Source organism: Perognathus longimembris, chromosome 4 (genome assembly GCF_023159225.1).
Source record: "Perognathus longimembris pacificus isolate PPM17 chromosome 4, ASM2315922v1, whole genome shotgun sequence".
Lineage (NCBI taxonomy): Eukaryota > Metazoa > Chordata > Mammalia > Rodentia > Heteromyidae > Perognathus > Perognathus longimembris.
This window is the reverse complement of record NC_063164.1, coordinates 54,828,277-54,854,920: the sequence shown is the minus strand read 5'-3', so window position 1 is coordinate 54,854,920 and position 26,644 is coordinate 54,828,277. Positions and strand designations below refer to the sequence as shown.

Genomic DNA, 26,644 nt, shown 5'->3' with positions numbered 1-26,644 from the left:
CACTTGAAGGGATGGACCTGGGAAAATTATATTAAGTGAAGTGAGGCATTCAGAAACAAAAGGCGTCTCTTTTCTAACATATTTTGAGGATAGGCATAGTATATAAACATATATGGAAAAACACACATGACCATATACATGGTCATATGAACATACATGGTCAAACTGATTTGAGAATGATGTAAACAAAAAGTTAAATTCCATGGATTAACTCCTGTAAACAATTAACAGTTTAACAAAATGAATACTAGCAGGCTGAAACACGTCTTGCCTCTAAGAGGCGAGCGCTAAATGGTGTGTGTGGGGGGATGGGAAACAGAAAATATAAAGAATGGTGGCAAAAATAGTACTCATAATTCATATGTGAAAATGGAAGTAGGTGATGGTGGGCAAGGGAAATATAAGGAGGAGAATGATGAAAGGTGACTGATCAAAATTAATTGTACACATAAATGGACATGTTAAATTGAAACTACCTTGTAAAATGATTTGAAATTCATAATAACAAGGAAAATGGGCCCAACCAGTATCTTTTAAAATTAAGATTAAATTTGAGATGATTGAAAATGCTGGGCAGGGTGATTGATGGGTAATAACAAAACTACAAGAAATGACTTAAAATAGTAATTTCCCAACTTTTCAGTACAATGGCAATAACAAACATATTTTACATTGTTTTTCAATGCATATTTGTATATTATTAGCTCAGCACCATTGTGTTCAATTTATATTAAATACAATAGCATCTGGAACTATGCCTGGGAAATAGAGTGGTCGGTCTGCTTCCAGGCTTGGAAGAGCAATGTTATTTCAGTATGCTGTGCTTTTCCTCAATTTCATACTTACACTTCTCCATCTCATTAATTTACTTCCATTTTGTGAAAAATCAGATGACTAAATGTGTGGGTGTCAGTAGTAATCTGTTTTTGTTACTGTGCTTCTGATTAGGTGTTTTTGAGGCTATTTTGAACAGACCTTGTTGTCCTAATTCTCCCCTCCATCGATTAAATCTTGGTATTCAGAAAAGCTTTCCATTTTTATGTGTTAATTTTGTGTCCTGGTATTTTGCTAAAGGGGTTGGCTTATTAACTCTAAGATTTTGAGACAGAAGTCTTTAGAATCCTTTAGATAGGGGCTGGGAATATGGCCTAGTGTTAAAGTGCTCGTCTCCTGTACATGAAGCCCTGGGTTCAGAACCACATATATAGAAAAAGCCGAAAGTGGTGCTGTGGCTCAAGTGGTAGAGTGCTAAGCTTTGAGCAAAAAGAAGCCAGGGACAGTGCTCAGACCCTGAGTTCAAGCCCCAGGACTGGCAAAGAAACAAACCAAACAAGAATCCTTTAGATATAGGAAGTTATTGTGTGCATATAGGAATTCATTTATTTTAGAGTTTATATAGAGGTTACAGTTATGAATTAGATGAGTAATTAGTACAATTCTTTTTAAACAATATCTCCTCTTCCATCGATCTCTCCCTAGTTTCATTTCTTCCTTCACTAATTGGATCCTTTATATGTCTTTCTCACGCTTTATTGCTCTGGCTAAAATTACAGTACTATATTAAAAAAGAATGGAGAGAATAGATATGCTTCTCTTGTTCCTAATTTTAGAGGAAATGTTTGCTTTTCAGCATTTAGTATGATGTTGGTTATGGGATTGTCATGTGTCTCTTTTATTATGTTAAGATATAATTCTTTTAATCTTAGCTTCTCCAGAGATTTTTATCGTAATGGTATTTTTTTGTCAAAGGCTTTTTCTACATGTAATGAGAAGATCATATAATTCTTGTTCTGGATTCTGTTGATGTGCTCTATTGTATTATTGGCTCCATTGTGTTTATTGATGTGTTTTATTGTGTTTTTGCACATTGAATGAACATTTTGAACATTGAATGTTGCATTTCTTAATCCATCAAAACATCATTGCCAGCATTGTCCAATATCAAATTATTTGCTTGGCGCTAGCTTTAGTCATGTATTACCTACCCTTTTAAAAGCAGAGTATTACCCTACTTCTCCCACATCATGACCCCAATGGTTTTACTGACATTTTACTTAAACGTTTAATAAGCCCTTTTTCCACTTTAATAATTTTACTGAGTGGTACAATAAATGGATCCTTGAGTAGAGGGATAAATGCCCTATATGATGTTACTCAATCACTTACCTTTCATATCTCTATAGTAAATTCCATTACTAACAGCATAAGATAGTAACACTTAAGAATTTATCTGCCCTTTGAGGAATTATGATGGCCCAATAAACCTCTTCAGGTTATGATGTTTGTTTGTTTTTTGGGGAGGGGGCTGAAATTAATGTAAAGGAAACTTCAGGGTACTTTTCCTGGCTGTGATCTTAGTTCACCTACCAATACTCAATTTTAAAAGCATCCACTAGTTTGGGATAAAATGCACAGTAGTAATCACATTGTGTAGATTATATTTTCACTGCTGTTTAGATCCTCAAGTGAGTCCTGGGGATGTTTTGGCGTGCAAAGTAGAAGCCAGAAGATACAGGAAATCATTGTATCTTGATTATGAATTTTCTTTGCATCAAAACAACATCTAGAGGGCTGGGGATATAGCCTAGTGGCAAGAGTGCCTGCCTCGGATACATGAAGCCCTAGGTTCGATTCCCCAGCACCACATATACAGAAAACGGCCAGAAGCGGCGCTGTGGCTCAAGTGGCAGAGTGCTAGCCTTGAGCGGGAAGAAGCCAGGGACAGTGCTCAGGCCCTGAGTCCAAGGCCCAGGACTGGCCAAAAAAAAAAAAAAAAACAACATCTAGAAACTCAGTCACAGTGGCCTAGCTGTAATCCTAGCTACTGAGGAGGCAGAAACCTAGAAGATGATTTGAAGTTATTCAGGTAGAAAGGTTTTTATTTTATTTTATTTTATTTTTGCCAGTCCTAGGCCTTGAACTCAGGGCCTGAGCACTGTCCTTGGCTTTTTGCTCAAGGTTAGTACTCTGCCACTTGACCCACAGTGCCACTTCTGGCCGTTTTTTTTTTTTTTTTTCTATGTATGTGGTGCTGAGGAATAGAACCCAGGGCTTCATGTATGCAAGGCAAGCACTCTTGCCACTAGGCTATATCCCCAGCCCTGGTAGAAAGGTTTTTAAGATGATGCTAAGTGAAATGAACTCCATGTTATGGAAACAATTGTTATATCACAGTTGTAACTACTTTCAAAGTCCTATGTGTATGTGTAGTTTCTATTATTGATGATGTTCTTGTATCACCTTCCTGTGTTTGTACCTACACTATCTCTGTAATCTTATCTGAGTATATTGGAAACCGTGTTTACTGGTATTGGAAGTAGGAAATTCAAAGGGAATACCAAATTTGAGAGACACAGGGTAAAAAAAGAGAAACAACTACAAAAGCAATACTTGCAAAACTGTTTGGTGTAAATGAACTGAACACCGGGGGGGGGGGAGGGAAAGGGGGGGAGGGAGGGGGGCATGAGGGACAAGGTAACAAACAGTACAAGAAATGTATCCAATGCCTAACGTATGAAACTGTAACCTCTCTGTACATCAGTTTGATAATAAAAATTTGAAAAAAAAAAAAGTCCATCTCTAACCAGCGAAATGCTCTACTGGAGGCAGAGCTCAAGTGGTAGAGTGTCAGCAAGTAGCCAGCAAGAAAGCTGAGTGAGAGCTGGAGGGCCTGAGTTCAAGCTCCAGCACTCACACACACACACACACACACACACACACACACACAAGCTATTTACTCAGGATGAATAGAAATGACAATGTTCAAAAGTCAAATTTTCCAAACTGTCTTAGTGATTGTCTGTGCATGCGTGTGTGTGTGTGTGTGTGTGTGTGTGTGTGTGTGTGTGTGGTGTTTGTTATGACATATTGTGTCCAGAGAAGGGAGACATTTAATCATATTTTAAACATGCTTTTATAACCACTTACTTTGAATACTGCCAAGTGGAAACTCCAATACTATTGGAACAACTTAAAGGAACACTTTGACTCTTTAAATCAAATTCATTACACTACAACTTTTAGTTTATGCTAATAGATGAGGGAAACTGTCATTCAAAACCATTTGTTGATGAATACATGTGCCTCACCTCTGCAATCTTGGCTACTCAGGAGTCTGTGAACTGAAGATTTTTGCTTGATGCCAGCTTGGGCATGAAAGTCCAAGATACTCTTATCTCCAATTAACCCAAAAAGCTGGGCATGTAAGTATGGATCATATGATAGAGGACCCACCTTGAGAGAAAAAGCTAACAGTGACCAGAAACTGAGTTCAAGCTCTAATACTAGCATGAAAACAAAGCAAAAACCCATCTCGTTATGAAGTGTTTCTCCTAGATTTATTTTTATTCTTGAAATTCTATATGCATATATTTACATATAGTTAAGGTATATGGGTAATACATATACATAGTGAATAGAACACTACAATCAAGATAGTTAAACACATCCATCTCTTCAAATCCTTTCGATGATATAATATAGAATCATTAATTCAAATCATCTTGCTATTAGATCTCCAGATTTTTTTTATCTTTAAGTAAGTATACAAAGGAATTGCCACTCAACAAAGCAGTTTATGAATATATCTGATTCCCACGCATCCCTCCCCTAACTACCCCTTCTCTCACTCTTCTTAATTTTATATGATATGCATTAGATTGATGAATGCATTTTCCCCTCTTCTCTTCTTCTGACTATTTCTTTCCTCTTGACTCCATACCATACTTTTCAAACACCTGCTTCTTGGTGTTTTATTTTGCTGATTTTGGCTTTCTAAGGATTTACATTATTTGAAATCTCCCTTGAATCTACTGCATTCCAGTTAATGCATTTTTACATATTTATATACTAGCAAAGTATTTACTTAGGAGTATGTAAATATCACTTCAATATAAGGAAAACATGGATCCTTTGTTTCTTTGGGCCTGACTTCTTTCATATAACATAATTTTCTCTATCTTTTCATTTCTTTACAAATAGTAAAATATCTTCTTTCTAATGGGTGAGTAAAATTCCATTATGTATGTATAAGTATGTAAATACATGCATTTATAAAGTATATATGAAATTAAATATGATATATATGCATACATACCTTATATGTGCATATATATCATATTTATTTGATCTATTCATCCATTGAGAGTCATCAGGGCCGGTTCATACATTGGCTCTGATGAATAGTGCTGCAATGAACATGGTTGTGATGGTGCCTTTACTGAATCCTGGTTTGTAATCTTTTGGGTCAATGCCCAGGAGAATTGCTGAATAATAGGGAAGTTGCATGTTTACTTTCTTAAGGAATCTTCACATTGCTTTCCAGAGTGGTTAACAAGTTTGTATAATCCTGTACTTAAAGGAGCCTATAGACTCCTCCCTCAAGCTACTAATCTGATTTAAAACTTTGGTAAAATAGTAGGGTATAAAATCAACCCACAAAATTCAGTAGCTTTTCTGTATGCCAAAAAAATAGGAAATAACATAACAAAAGATGTGAAGAACTTCTATAGTGAAAAATTTAAAAATATAAAGAAGGAAATTGAAAAAGACTTAAGTAAATGGAAAGTCTTTTCATGCTCCTGGATTGGAAGAATTAACATTGTGAAAATGGCAATACTTCCCAAAGCAATCTACAAATTCAACTCCCATCAAAACAACAACATCATTCTTCAATGAAGTACAGCAAGTAATCCAACAATTCATATGGAATAAAACAAAAAACCTAAATAGCAAAAGCAATCCTTAGCAGACAGAATAGTTCTGGAGGAATTACAATACCAATCTCCAAACTCTATCACAGATCCAAAGTAATGAAAACAGCATGGTACTGGCACAAGAAAACAAAAACCAAAAAAAACCAGGCCTGAAGAGCAATGGAACAGAACACAAGAACCAAGAATAAACCCACAGATGCACAACCATTTCATATTCAGGAAGTGAGCCAAAACCATAGGCTGGAGAAAGACAGTCTCTTCAACAAGTGGTACTGGTAAAATTGGATATTCACATGCAGAAAATGGAAACTCTACATATACACATGTATCTCCTCACACCAGCATCAGTTCAAAATGGATCAAAAACCTCAGCGTAAAACCTGAATCCCTGGAATGATTACAGGAAAGAATAAGGAAGACATAAGGCCATGGAGCACAGACAGAAACTTTTGACTAAAGATCAAGAAGCATAGAAAACCAAAGAAATACTTGATGAGACTGAATCAAACTAAAAGATTTCCAGAATCTATTCATCCCATAGGCTTTGGATGTGTCCCCAATGTTCCATGTGTTAAACGCTTGGTTCCCAGATTTCCACACTGCTGGCATTTAATAGCTATCTTCTTTGGAAAAAAAATATTCAAGTCTTTGCCCTATTTTAATAAAAATCCCTTTCTCTGCTACAGAGTAAGAGTGTCCTGAGACTCAAATGTATATCTGACTAAATTTAAGAAGCGTGAGGGAGGAGATGCGTTTGGAGGGATGGGTGAGAATGTTGAAAAGGGTGACATTGAATGACGGAGTAGTTAACAAGTTGGATAAGAAATGTACTCACTGCCTTACTATGAAACTGTAACCCCGCTCTACATCACTTTAACAATAAAGAAATGAAAAAAAGATCCATTGTATTCACAAGCTACTTTGTTGAATGGCTCCTTTGTACAACTACTTTACAAATAAAAAATCTTGCATTTAGCTACTACCTCTTTCTTGAATACAAGAAAATTAGATGTTTATTACTTTTACATTACAGTTCTCACTTGTGAACAATACAAGGTAGAAGCAAATAGTAATATTTCATAAAGATGTTATGTCATCAATCCCCTTATAACCAATTTCCAATCTTTAAATTACAGTGCAGAATAAAATATATACACACTTCATTCATAGTAAATTATAAAAATACAGCAAGAATTACTTCTTTCCTTCTTGTAGAAAAGAACACAGCAGCAAAGATAAGCAGTCATCAAAATTGGTGACTAGAGGGTTAGGCTCATCTACTATGGAGATTGGCACTTCATTAGATAGGAACTTTTCAAATAGTTTCTCTTAATCCACAGATTCCATATCCATTTGGTTGACTACTTCCTTTTCTGGCAAAGAAATCAAATCATCCATCTTGTTTCTTCTTGTCTAAGACTGTCTTGGGTATTCATGGTTTTTATGGTTCTTTAGAAAATTTAAAATTGCTTTTGATTCCTGTGAAAAATAGAAGTTGGTAATTTTGATAGAGATTATATAGAATTATGAGGTAACTTTGCACAGTAAGGGAGTATAGTGGTTAGGGACTCTAGTCCAACGTTTATATTCATCTCGCAATAACACATGGTCTCTTGGTGCATTTTTGTGTTCCATCTTTATCCTTGTGTTTTGGCCACTTTGTATCATCTCTTCACCCTATATGAATACCTGCAAGCTACTTTGTATGCTATTTGGAAACTAGGGAACATTTTGGAAAAATACAGAAATGAGTGTATATCGAACATAGATATTAAAGGTATTGGAATGTTCTTGTTATTCATGTGCATTTTGCACAACCAAGTAGATGACACCTTCTCATATAGTGTTCTTACTTGCCAGGTACAGAGAAGACTGTTAAGAATGTGTTCTGGAATCAGGAAATGTGGACCGTAGGAGTCCATCCCTGCAAGCAGTACTGTGAAGGACCTTGGACAAGTAATTTAACCACTCTGTATATACCTCTGAATCCTTAGCACTAAGGGGAATAAAGTGGCTTGAAGGAATTGTTCTCTCTTGTCCTCTGAAGTGCTATGGAGTTAATTAAAAGACAGCCTGCCTATGTGGAATATCAATATTTGGCTTCCATTCTCTCTTCAAGCTAATTTTTCTTGTCAAAACTGACTGTGTGACTTGACATACAGGCACTGTACTTTATAAAAGTGTTAAATATCATTGCAGCAAAGTGGATAATACCTAAAGGATGAAGGAAACAATGTGACACAATTATATTGTGCAATACACTTTTATTTTCCTTTTACCTTTGCAGTCATCTTTGAGTAATCATTGTGTAAACAATAGAATGGAATGAAATTACATTAAATTGTATGCAAATGGCTCTAGAACACCTTAACAATTATGACAAGGCAATTATAAATAACTTTTTTCCTTAGTAATATATATTTGCTTTTTAAAGTACATTAAAGAGCTGCCGTATCTAGGGTTAGCTAGGAAAGAGCAATAGTACCATCCTGGGAGCCCATTCCCCTGAAAGTTTAGAGTCCAATTTTGGAAGTCCTAAGGTTTACTAGTTTCATAATAGATATGGCCAAGCAAAGGTCTTCTGGGGTGGAAGTATTTATTCTGGAAACTTTAAAAGAAAATCTTTGAGTCATTGCACAACCCTTCATTTTTACTCTATCTGGGTATTCTGAAGAATTTTTAGTGACACCCAGATTTGGGTATTTTCAAGTTTATCACCTTTGCAATAACAAATCCTATCACTTAATGAGAATCAAATCAGAGATGTGTATATTTAGCAATCAAACAGAATGACAAAAATCTTTTTAATAGCATTCTATATGTTCCAATGAAGCAGAACTTACAGATGCCACCTTATGTAGAAGAAATTTTAGATCTGAGACTATTTCAGAGTAAAGCAGCCTCCGGCACATTCTTAATATGAAAGTTTGCAAGGCACCTCCCTCTCCCAAGAGACAAGCAGATTGTGAGGTTGGATTTTTTTTTTTAGGAAAATAAACCAAAAGGATAAGCATCCAAATTCCTAATTCAGTCAGTTCAAAAAATTAGAAGTTACAAATATGCCAAAGATAGACCTGAAACTTTTTGTTTAAGTAACAAGAGATTAACTGCAAGAAGCATATAATCAAAAACCTGTTTTCTTATAGCTAAGGTGTGTAATGCATAAATATATGAAAAATAAAATTCACAGTCAGTTTTAAAACTAGAATTCAAGTTTGGCTAATAAATCTTAATTTTATAAGTATATTAATTTCTAAATACAACATAAAAGAGGCAGTATTTTCAGATGTACAATTAAAGTATCATAACAGAAACACCAACAACGAAAGGAAAAATAGGCTTCTCATAGAAAATTCCTTTTGTTGCCAATAAATAGGACCACCTGAGTGTATTTCAGACTCTTTTCACTTAAGGGCTATCCAAATTGATTGCTAAGAATATTAAATAGCTTTTGGAAAAATCAGCAACCGTCGTGCAGCTGTGGCATTTGCTTGTTCTTGTATTGTGGATTGCTAGAGAATAAAGCAGAACTCAGAGTGTTGTAAGTTTTAAAAAATTATTTTTATCCCATTTCATCGAAGCCAGCCTCTTCACAATCTTCTGATTTTGCTGGGAATTGGGAGTGAGGGGTGGGAGGAAGGAGGCAGGTAGAAGTGGGAGGGGAGGGGGCACAACAGATTAGGGCAACGGCAGGGGACATACATCAGCTCACACTCAGCTGAGCAAACCCGATCAGCTTCACCTCATCAGGAATCTCCGACCCATCGCAGCCAGAAGCCTGTAAAAGGAAAAGAAAAATATGCAGTGCTTGTTGGTCAGTGATGCTGCTTTCTTGAAACTTGTTCCTGTGATGGCAGATCCAACTAGGCCACCATCTCCTATTGCAGAACAGATCTCAAAAATCACTCCTTTATAGCTGGGCACTGGTGGCTCACGCCTGTAATCCTAGCTACTCAGGAGGATGAGATCAAGGTTCGAAGTCAGTCTGGGCAATTAATTACAGAAAAAGTGGTGCTATGACTCAAATGCTAGCATGCTAGCCTTGAGTGAAAGGAACTCAGATGCAACGCCCAGGCCCGGCAAAAAAAAAAAAAAAAGAATCACTCTTTTGAATGACTACATGGTGCTGGTGTTGTTGTTGGCATCCGGTACTTGTGCCATCAAGCACCTGTTATTCACTAAAGCAACACCATATCAGGAAGCCACATTTGAACATTTCACCAACGCAACACAATAAACTCATCTTAAATATACTTTCAAAGGAGATCCTCCGAGAAATAATTTAAAAGGACTATTGCAAAAGCAAGAATAAGAGATGTGCTAAGACACTCAAGGATAACTTAAGATTTTCACCTATATTACCTGCCGTGAAAAAGTGGCCAGAGGAAAAGGGGGACTTGGGTGTCTCCTTACGGCCAAGTGTTGCTTATAAGAGCAAGGACAAAGTTTTACAGGGAAAGGTAGTTGCTACATTTGATCTCTGGGAGGTCTTAGGTCACTGGGACTTTTCCTTTAAAGAGAACAGTAAGACCTTGGTCTCTTTCTCTCTTCCATTCACTTCCTAGCGGTGAGGTGTGTTCTGCTCTGCCTTGCACCACAGGCACAAAGCAATAACTGTAACCGGATCACAGATTGGAACCTCCGGAACTGTGAATCCAACTGAATCCTTTCTCTTTCTAAGATGATTATCTCATATGTTTGTTTTCGTTGAAGAAATCACATTAACAAAGTATTTAAACAAAACTATTTTCCACATACAAATTTGCTTATAATATTTTGGGACACAATAATTACATTAAATTAGCCAAAGTTCTGTGTTTTTCTCCTCAAAATCTGAAGGTATTGGAATAAAACCACTATCTCTGAATTCTTTCACTGGTCCTAATTCATAAAATGTCTTTACTTCCTTTGTCACCTATCTCTTGCTTTTACACACACACACACACACACTCACACACATACACACACACACCCTGAGAACATCATTCTAAGCTAGCTCTTCACCCTGTAGTCAAAATAGGAGGTTATATAAGTACCACAAGTAAGGAGATAAAAGTTTGACAAACAACACATGACCAAGGAACATACAAAACTTTCTAGGTTAATTTCCACTGAGTTATTGTTTAGTTATTGCTAAATATTAGTTTTCCATGGAAAATAGCCCCTTCCACCACCACCATTCGTTTCACACACATAGCACAGTTTGTATGCTGAGGATGTTCAGAAAGCAGAATACAAGACCAGCCTTTATCAAGTCTAACATTATCAAAGGAACTAACCAAAACATATTTTAGACATTTAACATTTTGTAAGTAATTATCTTTACAAAACATCCTGTGTAAGTTCTTATGCAAAAAAAATGCCAATGTCTAAAGAGGAGAAATATCAGTCAAATACTAAAGACTTTAATATTCTATTTTATGCCTGTGCAATGGTACCTCCAGTTTTCCTCGTCAGATAAGATTGTTAGTGAAAGCATAATGGTCACTATTGGCATTGCCAGGGACACCAAGATCAGAGATGCTCCCTTAATGTTCACAGGGAAGTACAAGCACAGCAGGCATTTACCACAATGACAATGGAATAGTCAGTCACATCCCTACCTAGTTTCTCACTCTGTCCCCTAACCTCTCCCTTCCTCTTTCCTCGGTAGCTCTTGCTAGCTTCACTCACTCCACTAAATAGTGGTGGTAGAGATTATTTGCGTGGTAAGCAGAGAATGGGAATCTGAGGATCAACTACTGCCACTGTGGGTGGCATGAAGGTCAGACTGTGAAATGTCAAGTGCCTCAAAGGCTTCAAAGCTCCATCAGAGGTATGGCAATGAAGATCAGGTAACATAACTAGAATAAGCGAAAAATATCCAGTTATTAAACTGACCAGAAACAAGAGAAATCAGAACGTTCTTTGTGAGGAGTAGTGGGATTGGGCTTTATAGGGAATGTGGATTATAGAAATTCTGAGTCCCTGGCATGCATGTTTCCTGAACAAGCTGTCTGGCTTGGGGCCTTCAAGGCAGTTCAAGGCCCTCTTCCCTCCCGCTATCCCCAACTGTTTCTCTCACTGTCTCTCAGTCACAACACACAGAGGAAGACAATGTATAAATACTCTGAAATGCAGACAAAAGGAACACCCTTACAAGTACCAATGTTTAAGCTTTTGGGTCTCAGAATTGGATTATTTATTGCACACACTCAAAAATTAAAACTGAGAAAATTTTAAGTATTTTAACATTGTTAAAATCATATATATATATTTGCTGGTATGGGATTAAACTCAGGGCTCGGAAGCTTGGCTTGCTCAGCTCATGCTTTACCACCTGAGCCATTTGCTGGATAACTGAAAATGGAGTCTCACTAAATGTTCTACCCTGGCTGGCTATGAAATGCTCTCTTCAGAATCTCAGCCTCCTGAATATTAAGGATTGCAGATTTGACCTACTGGCACCCAGATGGTTAAAAAAAAAAAACCATTATATTAAAAATACAAAGCATATTTATTTAGGCGATATTTACTATACTATCAAAGAAGTTACAAAATACAAAAGTAAAAATATTTACTGCAGTTTTCTCTTACCAAAAAGGTAAGAAAAAACCCTTGGAAAACTAACATTGCATTTCACTTTTGCAAATCTCTAATGTCTTGCTCAGTAAAAAATAGCTACCTGACTTCTGTATTTATTCTACAGCTTTATGTTGCTTTCCCTAAAATAGCTGAAGAAAAATCAGCTTCTCCTACAAATGTAGTTAGAAAGGGGAACAATATATCAGTAGTTTCTCTAAATAGGTGTGGATATAATTTGCTACCATCCCCCAACATTCCACGTGGTAGTTTCTTAAAGGTTATTTGCAACGTGGAATCTGAAACCCAGAGCACTGAACTTTTCATTCTCTGTCACATTAAAATCCATTGGTCCACTTTGCCCTTTGAATGGATCTTTTACCTGTGTATGATAGTTAAGCATCATTGAGCTTTCCAGATCTTCCAAAGGTTGACATATTTCATAATACAACATGAAAGCTTCATTGTACAGTGCTAATAAATCATATTCGTTAGTATTGCCCATTACCAACCTCAACAGAAAAGTCTTTCAGTACTAGGGGACTGCTGAACTTAAAGAGGCTATTACACATTTTCCAAAACACTGCTTTTGCTAAAAAAAACTCCAACTTATTATTGTATTGACAACAAATACTGTGTTTTGTAACTGTAAAGCTTCCTTTGTTCATTTGAAAAAAAAGTCTGCCAAATACTTGAGATAGAAAACAGGGGTTTGTCAATTATTTTATCCATTAAAGATCATGTTTTATTGACAAGATAAAAAATAGGTGGGCTGACAGTTTCACAAGGACTTTTCCTGGAGACTACGGTTGTACTGCAGTAAACTGAAGAAGTGATTCCCATTTCATCACACAGATGTTATACGGATGTGTCCTTAGGTTGAGATTGCGTGAAAATGAAATACGACTTCCCTCATGAGGAAGGTTCTCAAGTGAAACCGACTGCATTTACAGCAAGTGAGCAATAACCACTGTTGCCCTGCCCTTATCTGTGTTAACATGGGTTTGATACCAATAGCAACAGAGAAGGAAAGGCATTATCTTCCAATGATAGTATCCAGAATGACCTAGAAGGGTCTCAGGGGGAACCTCAGAAGTCCAAGACCCATACTTTGTAAACCCGGGCTTCTGAGTGAAAATGAAGTCTCAGAACAGGCCACTCTGGCATGTTGACTGTCCTAAGTTAATGGGTCTTCCAGCAAGTACGTGGAATATACTCTGGTCTTTCTAAGATAGGAACACAAACTCCTGGGTAGAAGGTTTTCTCTTTCTGTCTAGAAGAAGGTAAGTTTGTTGTCAGAGGTGGGGAGCCAAAGCCCCAAGAAATATGTACAGTTGAACTTTGTTCACTATGTTTTATATTCCTAGTCATATCCTCACCATATTCTGTGCTTGGTCCAATTCCATACAGAAGCCCAACTTCAATTTGTTCAATTCTATAATTGTTTCTTTGGTATTTATTTCCTTATGTAAATTCCCATATTATGTAAAGCATTAAATAAACTTGTATGCCTTTCACTAGTTATTTCTCCCCCTTCCTTCCTTTCATCTCTTTCTCTCTCTTTTCCTTTATTTTATTCATGATGCTGAGGACTAAACACAGTACCTTGCACTTATTCCCATGCTCTTCTAAGGAGCGAAATCCCCAACTTCTCCCTTTCTTAGGAGTGGCTTTACTATAACTCAGTCTTGCCTCAAATTCTCTATCCTCCTGCATCTGCTTCCCAAGTGCTGGGATTAAAGGTATGTGCCACCACACCAGGATTGTCAATTTAGCTCATAGGAACTATCAAAACTATTTATAAGGCAGAGGTAAGTTGTGCATGCAGTATAAAAGGAAAATGTATACATTCTCGGGGATTTAGAAGGACAGCACATAACACCATGCATGTTATTTAAGTATGCACTTTTGTTCCTAGCCCCTCTCCCCGCTAGGCCTGACCCTCCTGTCAGTCCAGCAGGCATTGCTCCTGCTTGTGGAGGCACTGAATGTTGCTAAGCAACCACCCAAAGATTCTCTCAACCCCAAATGTGGGTGCAGTTTTGTATCAGAAGGAGAATTTGAAAACTAATACTAATGTCTTCCCCTTGGTTTGTGATTTTGAATTAGTGTGTGGTAAGCCCATAGAATTTCTTTGAGCTTCTCAGGTAATTCTAAGATGCTTGAGTTTGAGAACCACTATGGTTGGTACTCATGCTTCCAGAATAGGAAGCTCCAAGTTTTCCTGGTTTTGCATTGTGTGTGTGTGTGTGTGTGTGTGTGTGTGTGTGTGTGTGTTACTTGGAGAGTGTTTTAGAAGAGATTGCTGTGCCTCAGTCTGAGAGGTTCTGAGTCCTTGAGCCTGAAATGAGGCCTTAGCATTTACATTTTATCAGATCTCCAGTCTCCACATAAAGCTGACACTATGATCTGACACCTGGAGTACCACTGGCCTGGCTGGAGCAAGAGGAAACAGGGATACTGAACTATCAGTGCCCCTTTCACCATTGATCCATCTTACCCCTCTTCAGCAGAGGATAAAGTTGAAACTCTTAGGTAGTTATGTCCAGTTCAGTCTTGACTTTCCCTGTACCTCAGGATGTGATGTTTGGTCAAGCAACATTCAAGTGTGCCTAAGCTCAGCACTTCTATAAATAAGTCATTAATTGCCAAAATGCTTATGAAATCTTTATCTGCAACACATATGTCATTAAATTTTAGTGACTAAAATCTACTCCATGTAAATGTGTACCAATTGGATGTTAATTATATGTATTCACATTTGTATTCTTTCAAAGGCAAATTAAATACAAAGCATTTCAAATTTTCACTAATGTAATTTCAAAAATTTCACATTGAAAGCAGAAGGATTCAACTATACTACAAAACTGTAAGCATTAAATTTAAAAATTAACTTGAGAATAGTAATACAATAAAACCTGTCTCAACAAAAACTGTAAAGAAGTATTGCTACCTCAAATTCAAAGCCATGTAATAGTGGGGCTGAAATGACCTCTGAGCCCAAGCCACCTTATTAAAAGTGGCCATGCCAACAACAGACATCATACCTACTATCCTATATGCCAAACAGGGCCTAGGAGCCCATGAACAGAGAAAAAAGTAAATGCACTTCTTAATAAAAGCCACATCTTCATTCTTGCCCTTTGGGCTATTATTTTTATGCAAGCAGATATAAAAGATAAGGATAAATATCTTTCCAAACTTGAACCAGGCATAAGAGAGGAAAGATTAGCGACATTATCATCTATAAATTGAATGCTTCTCTGAGTTAAACACCTAAATCACCAAGATGCTGTCAAAATACCCCCAAACCCAGGTCTCACAATAAGCAATTAAGTCAGCATGCCTGATATAAGAGCCTGGCATTGGTGAATTTTTTAAAAAGTGTTCCCATAGTTGTCTGAGTGAAGCCACCATGCAGGGAGCTGAAGAACGATTGTAGAAAGATATTGCCGCCCCTCTGACAGTTTTTAAGCCCCTGACATTCTCCTTTAGAAAGCAATGAAACCTTTGAGATTAAATCACGATAAACAGCTGGGAGATGAAAGGACCATGTGTTACTGCTACAGCAGCTTATGAGGAAAAACAATTCGGAAATACTTTGATCTTTTATTCTTCAATAAAATAACCAAATTGATGAATGAAAGCAAATGCATTTGGAGTTCTGCCGTTTTATCTGGATATTAGTGGCCTACAGAAGATTAGGCCAAAAATCAGTTCAAATTAGCTCTGTGAAGTTAGTCTCAACCTGGCTGGCTGCTGATAACAATAAAGAAGTCTCTCAGGCTTTAACACAGCCTGGACAGAGAATTAAGTGTCAGAAATAGAAGGTCACTCTTAAGTTTGGCTTGATTATGTGTGTATGAGGTGGGGAAAAGCCATCAACTTCCATTTACTGAGAATAACATGTGAACTGTGTAGCTGTAGCAGGAAGGAACCGATGTATGAATGTGGTTCCAGATGATTATGTGCAGGATCTTGTCGCTCAACCTTCAAGGTACAAAGGAGATTCAGTCTCAGTCAATGCAAATGTGTGCAGTCATCCAAAGGAGGAACTCACATGGAAAACATGGACTCTGAGGTAGACCACAGTTGAGTTTGTACCTTCCCTTCAGTGATCCTGCGTAAGCTGATCCCACTGATCCTGGGGACTCCCAAGACAGGAAAAGACCTGCTACCAGAGATGAAGCAGGGAGGCAGGAGGGTAGAGGTTTCAGGAATAGACAATAGGGAGCCACTAATGTCTTTGGAGAACTTAAGGGCTGTAGAGAGATTATTTTGGCTACAGCTACACTTTGGTACACAAAGCTCTGGACACTGGCCAATTATCATCAGGTAGACCAGTTTCTGAAGATGACAGTAGCTTGTTAAGAGGATGGAAGTGGGACAGAGAGAAAGTTAAGATTGAGGCAACTTATAAACAGATTGGAGGAAAGATGACAAAGAATGTCACATTCTTCTTACTATTTTCCTAGAGATGATGTCATAGCTGCTTTAAGAAAACATTCAGTGGGAGGAAAGGGGCTAGGCCTGCTTTTCTTTTCTTTTTTCTTTTTTTTTTTTTTGCCAGTCCTGGGCCTTGGACTCAGGGCCTGAGCACTGTCCCTGGCTTCTTTTTGCTCAAGGCTAGCACTCTGCCACTTGAGTCACAGCGCCACTTCTGGCCATTTTCTGTATATGTGGTGCTGGGGAATCAAACCCAGGGCTTCAAGTATACGAGGCAAGCGCTCTTGCCACTAGGCCATATCCCCAGCCCATAGGGCTGCTTTTCTTGTTTCTAATAAAGCAAAATTAGACACAACTGGACTAAGCCAGCATGGAGGTTTCAAATGCTCATCTCTGTCTCCATGTCTGAACTAATGAAAATGCCCTGAAGATGACATATACAAAATAGACATATGCTCTCAGATAAATGAAACATGTTTTGTAAGACTGCAGTTGAATTAGAAACTGCAGACACAAACAACAGTGTAGTCCCAAGACAGAAGATAAATTTGGCAATTTCTCTGTCCAGCACTCTTGTTTGAATAAAATGTCCTTTTATTATCATAAGAAGAGAAGTTCCCAATATACAATCTTTATGTGAAAATCTTAGAGCTTTTTAAAACTGTCTCACACAGCCTCACTATCTGAAATTAGATGAGCAGCAAGACCCAGAAAGTTAATTAGTACCAGGCTCACATTTACTGTAACTAATCATTTAGTATTTTTGGCCACTCACATTTTCTATTTAATTTTCACAAGAAACCAAAAAAGGCAGATCATCAATATATGTTGTGGACAGCAAAGTATTAGTCATCTAGATCTTAAATTACCATGGTATTCTGACTGGCCCATGATAAGATTAATTTATAGTTCTAAAATGAACCACTTATTTGGCCTTAATGTGCTGTGTGTTAAGCCTTCCAGGAAAACAGTCACCTTTGACTGTCTACACTTCTTTTCCATCTCTAGCTATGATCAGTTCCTACTGGCTTCACAGTATTCTGTCTCTGTGGCTACTCAGTACTTAGGTTTAAAATCTACTGGTGCATAAAAACTGGTTTAAAAAATTCCATAACAAAACCTGTTACTGTGATTTGAAATGTGGAGATAAAATGTGATGTCTTTGTTCATTAGTCTTTGGTGTGCTGTTCTGCAATTGCTTCCAATTACCTAAAGTACTTTTGCAACAATCAGCCTCTATTTTTTAAAAGTTAGAACCACTTGGCTTTCACCTCAGGAAAGCCTTAGTAAGAGCACTGCTTTCAATAGGGCTTAATTTAATCTGTGTGGTCAGGTTGCCACACAAACTTAAAGCAAAATGGGACATCGGGCTTTGAGGTTCTCTTGGCCACTCTTATTCAAAGATGTGACAAGGAAGAGAACAAGTGAGGCTCACAACAGAAGACATTTCCAATCACAATCAGAAAACATTCTTAGCTGTTGCAGAGGCAAACAATGAATGTTACAACTGATCACCAAAGAAAACAGTAGCAAATGTAGAGTAGGTCATTAAGCTGTATTATTAGCTCTACTGGCAAAAGTATGACAAAATATTGTCTTCTTCCTATAACTTTCCACTTACCAACTTAAATGTCAATGTTTTTAAAGCTTTGGGATCATCTACAATCTTCTGTAAATTAGCAGCCACTGTAAAATACAAACATGGAGAAACAGTGTTCATAATTATTTCCAATAACATTTGATATTCACATCAATGGTTGAAAAAATTTGACTAATAATGCAATAAACTGCAAAATCATTTCTCACAAAATCCATTAAATGACCAAATTACTTTCATACAGATATTTTCTACAACCATTTATATTACTTCAGCAGTCTTGTATCTGTGCACATCTGAATTAATCACTGTATGTCAACCCCACATTTCATGTAATACAATTTGAAATTACTTTCTAATGGAAAGTAGAAATGACAGCAGCTCCCAGAGTCTCAGCCACTTCTTTTTTCAACAATAGTAACAAGGAAACCCCTGAAACACTCATTAGTAAGAAATTTATTAGCCAGGAGAGGGCAGTATGAAACAAAGGAGAGATATTGCAAAATAACTTTCAAGAGGAAATAACAGGTCAGCACAATCAAACTTACGGACTATAAATTCACTCGATTCTCAGTACTCATTTTTATCAAAGCAACAAAATCCAGAGGATAATATGGATGACTCAGGTGTAGGTGTGAATGCTTTCCAAGCACAGTGATCTGACAAACCAGTGAAGTACCACCCTGAACAAGACAAGTTGCTGATCAGAGTCAAGCACTGGGGCTGTCAGATTGGAGGTCAGAATGAAGATCTGTTTCCAGTACCTGCCAGATTCATCAGAGCCCCATCCTGTTCTCTACAGTGTTGTAATGTATCTGATTCCTCAGTCCCTCAGTCATCTTTTCCTGTCGACTTATTGGACTTAGGGACTGTTTATGAGACTTATCAAAAGGTAATGGTGATGGAATTTCAAAACTTAGCTCTATGCATATCCATGCTTCAAGGTTAAAACACTGAGTAGTCAAGCACTAGTAGTTCTTTTCCTTAGCCATTCGCCAGGGAAAAGGTTATTGATGGAAAAATCATAAGGGAGGAGGTCCTGTTTGTCATTGTTGTTTGTCAAGGGAAAAATTATCTGCTGCTTCAGTAACTACGTGATCTAAAAAAAAATTTACCTGATTTTTAAGCGGGTAATACATTTTAAGAGAACATAGTATCCATGGATATTTCGAGAAAAGTGTCTCAAGTTTCTAAGTAGAGAGTTGAAAGAAATCTGTGAAAATTAAGTGGTGTCCAATAACCAGTACATGATAACAACCTAGGTGCAGTACTTCATAGTGTACTAGCTTATTTCATTTAATGCATCAACTGCAGAGGAGGGGAAAAAAATGAAGGTTATATATTCAACATAGCCCATTTCTCTTTATCAACCCTAATTAGAAGCACCATTTCGTTTTTGTTTGCTGCCCTCTTAGTTCCACTTGGCAGTTTCATTTTACCAACATCCACCCCCTCATGTTTTTCTTTTTTTCCTTTGCCTATGAAAACAAGGCCATGTATACCAGTCAGATCCTAGGTCACCAACCCCAGAAAGGCTAGCATCACCCAGATTTGGGGGGCTTTTTTTGTACAGTTTTCTGAACATATTCTCAAGTTTAATAAACTCATCCAGTAACTCACAGAAAAAAACACTGGGTTCTAAAGTGAAAAGCTCTGCTGTAAAATGCTGTCTACCCAAGCCACTATTTATATCAGGACATTTTGACTATATGCAGGTTGCACTAAGTGAACACTTAACCCATATTCTTAAAACATAAAAGTGTTCTAACAGTTCCTTTGATTTGAGCTGATTTCATCAGTGGCCCTAAGCCTTCATAGGAATATTGGTCCTTTTGTGAGAGTCTCTCAGCTAATGTGGATGATTTGCTGCCTTGTTCTGGATCATCTATTTCCAGTCTGCTCTCTAATGTTCCGCCAAAAGCAGAGCTCTGTCCTACACTAATTCACAGCCCTCTCTCTGCTGTCCATGAACATGGACCAGGGCCAACTTTTCAGAACCAGTGAAGCACAATGTAGGCTGACTGGAAAGCAGGACTGAGCTCCTGGCATCTTAAACAATCATCACAAGACCTGTACTCTCCTACTGTGAGTCCCACACCTCTGGGACATTAGAAATTCAAATTCTGTCTCTTGCGCACAGCAAAAATAGCAAAACTGGCCACTTACCTGATTACTTATCCCAGCTGCTATGCTTATTTTCACTTTAGTTGATTCTAATTTGTTGTAAAGTGCTATAAAACACCTTCATTTAACTGACATCACATAAAATTCAGGGTGATGCTAATTTCTCTTCCAGTAGCAATGCTCATTAAAAAGATGGGTGTCACTGTTTTCTCCCTTACCCTGACTGTGCACCTGGATTTCAAAAATAAAAAATGCTCTGTACCTGGAACGTGAGCCAAGAAGGAAGGGCTTGTTAAGGCTGGATATGATTTTAGGGCTTCTCACACTTGTGCAAAGAACACTACACTTAAGGGATTTTAGCTTTCAAAGCCTGAGCCTTCTCAAACTCGTTTCCTCAGCAGCCATTAGCTCATTTCCTTCCCAGCTCTCTCTAATAAACGTTATACTCAGTGCAGACCCCATTATCCTCTTTGACCTCATGTCTCTTCTCCCCAGGCCACTGAATCCAGTCCCAAGTGTTTCTGCCATCAATAATACACACTGAAGCCCTAGGGACTGTGGTCCTCCAGCCCTATTTCTTATTTCTGTTCTCTTGTTTTACACTTGGGACTTGAGTACCTGTCAGGAGTTGCGATTTATATATATAACATGTGGCCTGAGGTATGGCAAGCACTATGCTTTAGCAAATGGCAACAATCTCTAACAGCCACATAGAAATGACACTGATGCTCAATATCTCCTTGCACCTGAATACAGATGAAAAGAAGGAAGGAGACTAGGAGATCTAGAGAGATCTAGGAGATCTAGAAGACGTAACATGACAAAGCCCTTGTTGCTTTATTAAACGGAGCCAGGCTTTCCCCCAGGAAGGTTGAAATGCTCAAATTCTCCACATTTTGCTGGTTAGAAAAGTAACAGTTATCTTATGACTATTTATAGGCTGTCAATGGATTCTGAGTAACTAGTCTAAAGATAAATTATCTTTATCTCTATCTCCCAGATACCAGCTTATTTCACAACAATCTCATGGGATACTGCTGTTCTGGTAGTGGTGAGTTAATTCACTTAATGTGGGCTAATTCTAGACAAAAGTATTGGCAAAAGAGGGGCAGGTCCTCCGATAGACATTCTGAGATCAAAGTGTGGACTTGGGCCAAGGAGATGTCTTCAAGATACTGCTTCATCCAGGGACACCAGAAAGGCAGTATGAAGTAACAAAGGAAGACAGAGCTAACGCAAGCTTGAAGGAGAAAAGGAGAAGGGAGTAGATTTCATATGGGTGTTCCTATAATTCTGATGTAAAATGATGGCTAGTTCCATTTCAGTTTGGGACCACATAAAAGACTGGCTCAAGTTTTCCCTTAAACCATCAGATCATGCTCTTGTCTTCATAAGATACACTGAAACATAGTGTACAACCTGGATTCTCCAGCCAGAGGACCTGAGTTCAAGTATTGCCTCCTGTTTAGAGCTCTTGAACTGGGGCAGATTTAACTGTGCGTCTATGAGTACCACTGCTTCATGGAAATGTGATATTGACAATGTCTACCTGATGAGATTGTTTTAGGCGATCAATTAAGTTCATACACACATGCTTTCTGCCCTGGACACAATGCCAATCTTAACTGGTTTCCTTATCTGTAGTCTCAGTTTCTGATAATCTCTCTCACACACACTCATCTGTTGGGAGGAGAATCTAGGTCACGCATTAGAACACAGTTCCTCCTTTGGTAGCACCATCTCATCTTCTTGATGAACGTTTGAATTTTTTTCTCAGCTTGGCATTTCTTTTGCCACTTCCTACCCTGATTCTTCCCTGAAGAGGCCTCAGACCTCCACTAACCTCCACATTCCCAGTGCTCTCTGCACTGTGTCCTCGAGAGACCTGCACAGAGCTCATCTCTCCACTAGGCCTAACTTTCTGTAACCCAGAAAAAGCTTGCTTTATGTAAAAGGTAATTAGTTTTTGTTGTTACTGCTGCTGGCTTCAGTGGTGAGAAAAAGCAGTAAGTACAGTAGTTACAAGAGATTCTAGTCATTATGGGTATTAAGAAACATTTGGTCCAAAATGTGAAACTGTTTTGAATATTTTTATTATTTATACATAGTACAAAGGAAAATTATGGGAAATAAAGGAAATAGAGACCTACTACGGGTATTCTCCTTAAGATTCAGGTAAATTCCAGTTGGGTAGAATTATATTGGGCAGAGTATAAAAATCTTATGACAGTCTGATATAGCAAAGTTGGCTGAAAATGAATCTGTCCTTTAAATATAACCATAAAATTGGCATTTTGATCCTGAATCTACTTTAATGTGTTCAAGGCAGAGTTTTATGAACTGGCTGATGGTATGATAATGGAAGTATCCAATAATCATTGTGTTATTATTGCTCATTTCCAAAGCAACAAAATGCTAAAATCAATAAACCTGTATCCTCATTTAGCTTGTGGTAGTAACATACCAGTACGTTTATAGTTTAATACCTCTTCAGAATGAAAATGAGGATGGAAAAAGATTTAAAAAATACTGCAGATAAATGCAGATAACTTTAAAGTTATTGCTTGTCAAGAATACTGAACACTGTGAAGATAAAGCTTAATTTATCTGCTTAGAAAAATCAGGAAGAATATTTCTTGGCAAAAGTACATACTCAGGGGGCTGGGAATATGGCCTAGTGGCAAGAAGGCTCTGGGTTCGATTCCCCAGCACCACATATATGGAAAACGGCCAGAAGGGGCGCTGTGGCTCAGGTGGCAGAGTGCTAGCCTTGAGCGGGAAGAAGCCAGGGAAGGTGCTCAGGCCCTGAGTCCAAGGCCCAGGACTGGCCAAAAAAAAAAAAAAAAAAGCACATACTTAGGAATGTCCTTTGATTCCTTAAATATGCAGCATATAAAGCAAGTATCTTAACCTAAGGTTTTTGTTTTGTTTGTCTGTTTTGGAATCCTTTATATTTCCGACAAAACACTGGAGATTTCCAGAGAAAGGGTATAAATATTCAATGGGGCTTTGTCTTTTAAACTCTAATAATATTTCTCCTAATATCTAATAACATTTCCCCTTATACTAGCAGCTCAGGGGGAAGGTCTTTAGTTTAATTTTACAATGTATATTTACCTTATCAAAGCATAATTGGCATCCATAAACTGTACATATGCCAAGTGTAAAATATAAGTTTTGACATCGGTATTCATCCATGTTACTCTCATTGATATCAAGATAATGAATGTATCTTCTTCACTGTGACAAGTATCCCCGGATTCCTCAGAAATTCATCCTACCTTTCTTCCCTATCTCTCTCTACTTTCACTTTGGGAATCCACTGCTGATTTCTGTGCTTTAGTGTACATTTTATAAAATTTTATATAAGTAGAATCATATAATGTGTACTTATTTTGTCTGGCTTCTCTCACTCATCATCATTTTGAAATTCATCCATGTGGTAACATGACCAATAACTCTTTCCTTTTTATTACTAAGTGGTTTTCCATTGTATTAATATTGTTGGTTTATATATTCACCTTGATGGGCATTTGGATTGTTTCTGAATTTTGCTGTTACTAAAAAAGAAATTATTGGGCTGGGAATATGGCCTAGTGGCAAGAGTGCTTGTCTCGTATACATCAAGCCCTGGGTTCGATTCCCCAGCACCACATATAAGGAAAATGGCCAGAAGTGGCACTCTGGCTCCGTAGCAGAGTGCCTTGAGCAAAAAGAAGCCAGGGACAGTGCTCAGGCCCTGAGATCAAGCTCCAGGACTGGCCAAAAAAAAAAAAAAAAAGAAAGAAATTATTATGAATATCCATGCTCACGTCTTTGTACACACATGTATTTTCTCTCTCTTTTTTTTTTTGGTTTCTTGAGAAAGTATAGCCCAGGGTGAACTTGAACTTGCTATCTTCCTGCCTCCATTTCCTGACTCTTGAGATTATTTGACTACTTTTCTTTCATACCCAGCTACATTTTCTCTTTAGTTGTCTAGATACCTAGGGCTAGGATGGCTGCTATTACCTGGTAGATATTTAACTTTCTAAGAACTGCCAGAATTATTTTTCCAGCAGGATACCTTTTTTATATTCCCAATAGCAGTTCATGGTGGTAGAGTTTTAGGCTTTTAGAAGTTCATCAACATTTAGTATGATTAGTCTTTAACATTTGCCATTCTAAATAGTGTTATGTTACTGTAGATTTAAGAGCTAATTTCCTAATAGAACATCTCATGCATATCTGATGGAAGTCTTTTTAGAGCTATTTTCTGATAATAAAGATATGAAGCATTTCCATATATGCAAGTGTGGTTTTTCTGACCTTCAGCCAAGGGTTCCTGTCAGAATATTACAAAGCTCATCCAGGTAAGGAACAGAATACTTTTAAGAAGATATAAGCCAGAGTGCAAGCACATCAGCCCACATCTTGAAAGTGTCCTATAACTTCCCATCTAGTTCAGAAACGAGTCCCTCCATCAGGGATTTTATACATCTAGGCTGGGAGCCTGAGTAAAATTAACAAAGAAAATGATATGACTGTGAAAGGCAGAGGAAGCCTGACACAGGAAATCTATGGAACTTTGATTTCTAGTGGCATAAAGACAAGCCTTCTCAGCTCTTTGCTGTCTCCAGCAAGATCCTGCTCTATTATTTTAGAGGTCAAGGTTAGATGCAGGAGCATATTCTAGAAATTTTAGCAAGACTGTCCACAGGCACACTGGGATCTTACTGACAGTATCACAATCACGGTGTGGGAAGACTTCACGGCTGTTAAGTATCGCACATTAAAGCACCAGGCCAAGTTGCTCTCCAATCTAGCCCATCCATAAGACTAAAAATAATTTTTGTCTCCTTCAACTTGATTAACAACAAAAACATAGAAATAAGCTTTGAGCTGTCTTTACAACCATGTCAAATCATACAAATTGCAGAAAAGTTCTAATCAAGCAGAGGAAATGTGCCAAAGAAAAATGAAAGGTAACACTTAACTTCACAGGATCAACTTTTTTCCTGTCGTTTATTTTCATTTTACCTTGATCTGTTTCATAGAAAAGTTTTTTTTCCATAGTGAAATATTAATAAGACATACACAGTTTGAGATTTAGCCTAGTGACTTCTGGATGTGAGAAAGCTTTGGAAAAGTTAAAATTAATGAGACAGTAAATACACTGATACAAGGGATGCTACCTAAATTATGGGCCAATGCAGCCAACTGAGGCAAAGCCATCTGGCTGAAACATAAAGCCCAGAGAAAAGTGACAGAACTAAAGCCCCACACATGACTGCAGCCTTCCAAACAGAAGTATGTCTACCACGTGTGACCAGCCATGCAGAGGAGTCGAGAACCCTGGCTTTGTTCACAGTATGTAGCCCTACCTCACTGACACCTTCTTTATCATCATATTGGAGCGATTTATTTATCTATTTTAAAGCCTTTACAGTAAGTTTAGTAGCTAGTGTAAGATGTAGAGCAAGAGAGAATAGTTCACTTCCCTAATAATAGAAGAAACAAGTCCACTCATGAGTTAACTAAGACCCCATTCTAGTTTAAGCCACAGCCTGAAAAATTAAGGGCTTGAATGTAATTCTATTTCTAATATTTAATATGAGATTTTAGAAAATCATTTCCCCTGTGCCTTAGACCCATGAAATGCATATAGGTGAAGACTTACAGCTATTTATTTTCTTGGCTAGTAATCATTTGTATTTTGAATTAAATTCTTCTGACCCCCCATAAGTGTTTTTGTTTTTTTTAAGTATAAGTCTAAGTAAAAATTTAAGTAGATTTTTTGCCCCTAAAGGCCTGAAACCATACAAGTTTCTACCCATTCTTGGGGTTATGGTTTGGATGACAGATTCATAAGGTACCCTATTCCACCTGATAGCTAGATGGGAGTTCCTGAATCATCTCCAGGTTGCCAGTTATCACCCAACAAATGTCTGGCACCAGTAGCATGGACTGACTTAACAAATGAAAGGTCTGCCAGTGCCTATTGGGCAAACCAAGACTAGGAAACAGTTCCTTAGAAGTTGCTATTTCCCTGTACAGAGATGACGTTTAGCTATGCTAATTATAAAGCTAACAGTTTCAAGTCTCCAAGCTCCTCTCATTCTACACAAGTAACCTTACCAGCATTAAGAGCTGATGAGAACTCTTCCCACTCAAATAGCAAAGACATAGGGAAACCAAAGACAGACAAGATCCACTTGTCTTA

General features: G+C 37.7%; 1 protein-coding gene across 1 annotated transcript in view; it reads right to left on the bottom strand.

The window, feature by feature from the left end:
- Window positions 1–7,964: 7,964 nt before the first annotated feature.
- Window positions 7,965–26,644, bottom strand: part of Stk39 (serine/threonine kinase 39) — a 267,321-nt gene continuing 248,641 nt past the window's right edge. Inside the window, exons 17-18 of the mRNA XM_048345293.1 lie at window positions 18,343–18,407; window positions 7,965–9,492 (exon numbers count right to left, since the gene is read on the bottom strand). Of these exons, the coding sequence (XP_048201250.1) occupies window positions 9,418–9,492; window positions 18,343–18,407 (140 nt within the window). The 3' untranslated portion in view covers window positions 7,965–9,417. The remainder of the gene's footprint in view (window positions 9,493–18,342; window positions 18,408–26,644) is intronic.